At 60.4% G+C, this 2,936-nt stretch overlaps 1 protein-coding gene across 1 annotated transcript in view; it reads left to right on the top strand.

Annotated features, from left to right (window-relative positions):
* The window catches only part of Egfr (epidermal growth factor receptor), a 127,501-nt gene that overhangs the window by 88,070 nt on the left and 36,495 nt on the right, over window positions 1-2,936 (top strand). Inside the window, exons 4-5 of the mRNA XM_023706917.1 lie at window positions 1,030-1,164; window positions 1,995-2,063. Of these exons, the coding sequence (XP_023562685.1) occupies window positions 1,030-1,164; window positions 1,995-2,063 (204 nt within the window). The remainder of the gene's footprint in view (window positions 1-1,029; window positions 1,165-1,994; window positions 2,064-2,936) is intronic.

Below are 2,936 nucleotides of genomic sequence, written 5' to 3'. Positions count from 1 at the left end.
GTGTGCAGTCCTTGTTACGTGTGTGTGGCTCTGTGTGTAGAGCCCAGGGCCTTCGCACTGGGCTGCGTGTGCAGTCCTTGTTACATGTGTGTGGCGCTGTGTGCAGAGCCGAGCGCCTTCACACTGGGCTGCGTGTGCAGTCCTTGTTACGTGTGTGTGGTGCTGTGTGGAGCCCCAGGCCTTCGCACTGGGCTGCATTTGCAGTCCTGTTTTCATTTCTAAATTCTGAGGCAGCCTCACTAAGTCGCCTGGTAAGCCTGAACTTACACTGCTTTCCCACCTTTCTGAGTGCTGGGGTGACAGACATGCACCAGCACCCACCTGTGGGGAGCCTAGGTATGGTGGCCGCTATGAGGAGCAGCGTGTCTGCACGGGTGGGGGGAGCACTTCCTCCCTCGCACAGCTTGGGCTTCCCAGCCCAGCCTTGGCTGGCAACCCATGTGGAACATGGTATCCTCTGCGTCCTGGACGTCCCTGAGCCTGGTTCCCAGGACAGAGGCACCCCTACCCTCCACCAGCCCTGGGTACTCACAGTGCAGGTGCCCTCCTGGCACAGGGTCTTCAAGGCTGTGACAGCCTCCACCCTGCCTGCCCTCTATGCTGTCCACACTTCCCACTAGGCCCCACTGGTCCAGCACCCAGGAACCCAGGACATTGGCTGCCCGGCTGCCAGCCCACCTTGGAACTTCCTTCTGTGGCCACTCAGACCCCAACTCTGGGGAGTCTTGAGCTGCATGTGTTCCCCTAAACTGGGTGCCATCTGCAGGTCTTCCAGGCCACTCCATGCACCCAGCAGAAGGCAGACATAGAGCAGTGCACCTGCGCTTGCTGCATCCTCCAGGCCTGCAGCTGCTCACTGCACCTCTGTCCTGCAGTGCACCCACACTTGCTGTGTCCTCCAGGGCCTGTGGCCTCCAGGCCTGTGGCTGCTCACTGTCCCTCTGTCCTGCAGTGCACCCGCCCTTGCTGTGGCCTCCAGGGCCTGTGGCCTCCAGGCCTGCGGCTGCTCACTGTCCCTCTGTCCTGCAGAGGTCCTGCAGGGTGCCGTGCGCTTCAGCAACAACCCCATGCTCTGCAACGTGGACACCATCCAGTGGCGGGACATCGTGGGCAACAACTTCCTGAGCAATATGTCGCTGGACCTGCAGAGCCCCCAGCGTAGCTGTAAGTGGACCTGGAACCACTCCTGGCTCCAGCTGCCTCAGGGGAGGGCCTGAGAGCATGCATTCCACACAGGGTCATGTGGACCTAAAACAAAGTTAAACCCCGGGTGAGACACAGGACACAGCAGCTACTCACAAGCACCCTGTGACCGAGGCCGTGCAGCGTACCCCTGTGGTCGTGAGCAGGCTAGGCTGAGGGCAGGCCACAGGGGCAGCTCCTGGTCCTGTGGATGTGTCCCACCTGCCCTGTGGGGACAGCAAACTCTGTGCCTGACCATGCTGACTCCCACAGCGGTGCCTGTAGCTCCTTCCCAGGTACAGGAATGGGTGCCACCAGGACCACCAGGGGTGACCCTGGGGGAAGCAGGCCACTGTGACCTCATGCTGCCCACTTGAAAGTGGGGCTGGCCTGGTGGGGATGGACCCTCGCCCGCCATGTCCAGCCCTCCACGCTCCCTGGCTCCACCTGGGCCTCATCCTCCCTGCCCTCCTTCCACTCCCTGGGTGCAGAGCCTTTGCCCCACAGCGACAGTGGAGCCTGCACATGGAGCGTCTCTGTAGTAGCCCTGTGGTCTCATCAGCTGGAGCTTCTGGCTCCTGCTCGCTTGCCCCCTGCTGAGGCACCGTGGTCAGATACACTCCAGGTGCAGAGCTCTCTGGCTTTACGAGGCTGTCACCACACCCACTCATGGATCCCCTCACCCTCACACCGGACGTGTACAGTGACTCCCCATCTGCCCACCCCAGCCCTGGCAGCCCAGCAGCGATCAGCTTCTTGTCACTTGGTCCCCATGGCTAGGGTGTGAGCTGACAGCCATGCTTACCTTTCAGGCCCAAAGTGTGATCCAAGCTGTCCCAATGGCAGCTGCTGGGGCCCAGGAGAGGAAAGCTGCCAGAGATGTGAGTCTGCGCTTGGAGCTGTGCTGCTGTGCCCCTCCCTGTGGACAGGATTCAGGCCCCGTGCCCCCTCCCCAACACCTGGTGACTCCCTGTTGCACTGGGAACACAGCCCCCATGTGGCCGTCCCTGTGGATGCAGAAAAGCACCCAGAGGCCAACAGCCTACAGTGACACCACTGCAGCGGCTAATCCAGGCGAGCTGGCCTGGGTGTCCCAGCATAAGCGAGAGCCCCTGCACCCAGTCCCTGCTGCTGCACATAGGGCAGCACACAGGGCCATATGCTCCCAGGACAGTGCATCTGCTGTGGCACAGTCACCACGCTGGTGCTTCCCTCTGCCCTGGGTGCCCGCCTGCCTGGAAGTCTGCAGTATCCTCTAGACAGCATTTTCATCTGAACCAAATCTTAGCAAGAGCTCATCTGACGCAGCATGGTCACCAGCTCACATGTGTCATGGCCAAGGACCTGAGGACATGGTGGCTCCAGTGCTGGCCCTGACCCCAGGTGTAATTGTGAGCTGGCTGCAGGGGCTCGGTCCTGTGTGCCTGCTTTGTGCATTGCAGAGAAGACAGTCCAGTCCAGCCACACTCTGTTTACAAAGGAGGTGTGAGCGTCTGGACTTGGTTGGAGTAGTTCTCCTAAGTAGTTGGAAATAGATAGGAAAACACAATCCCAATCCCAGGGGAAAGGTTGTGGGGAAAGTCATGCTCTTAAGGACTGTGATGAGAAAGGTCATGAGGAAGGGCCCCAAAAAGGCTGTGGAGAAGGCCCTTGGGAAGGTCATGAGGAAGGTCCTCAGGAAGGCCATGAGGAAGGTCATGAGGAGCGGCCTCAGGAAGGCCATGAGGAAGGTCATAAGGAAGGACCTTGGGAAG

This window comes from Octodon degus, unplaced genomic scaffold (assembly GCF_000260255.1).
Source record: "Octodon degus isolate 3935 unplaced genomic scaffold, OctDeg1.0 scaffold00275, whole genome shotgun sequence".
In the NCBI taxonomy this organism is placed as follows: Eukaryota; Metazoa; Chordata; class Mammalia; order Rodentia; family Octodontidae; genus Octodon; species Octodon degus.
The sequence above is the reverse complement of the archived record's forward strand: the minus strand, read 5'-3'. Positions and strand labels throughout refer to the sequence as shown.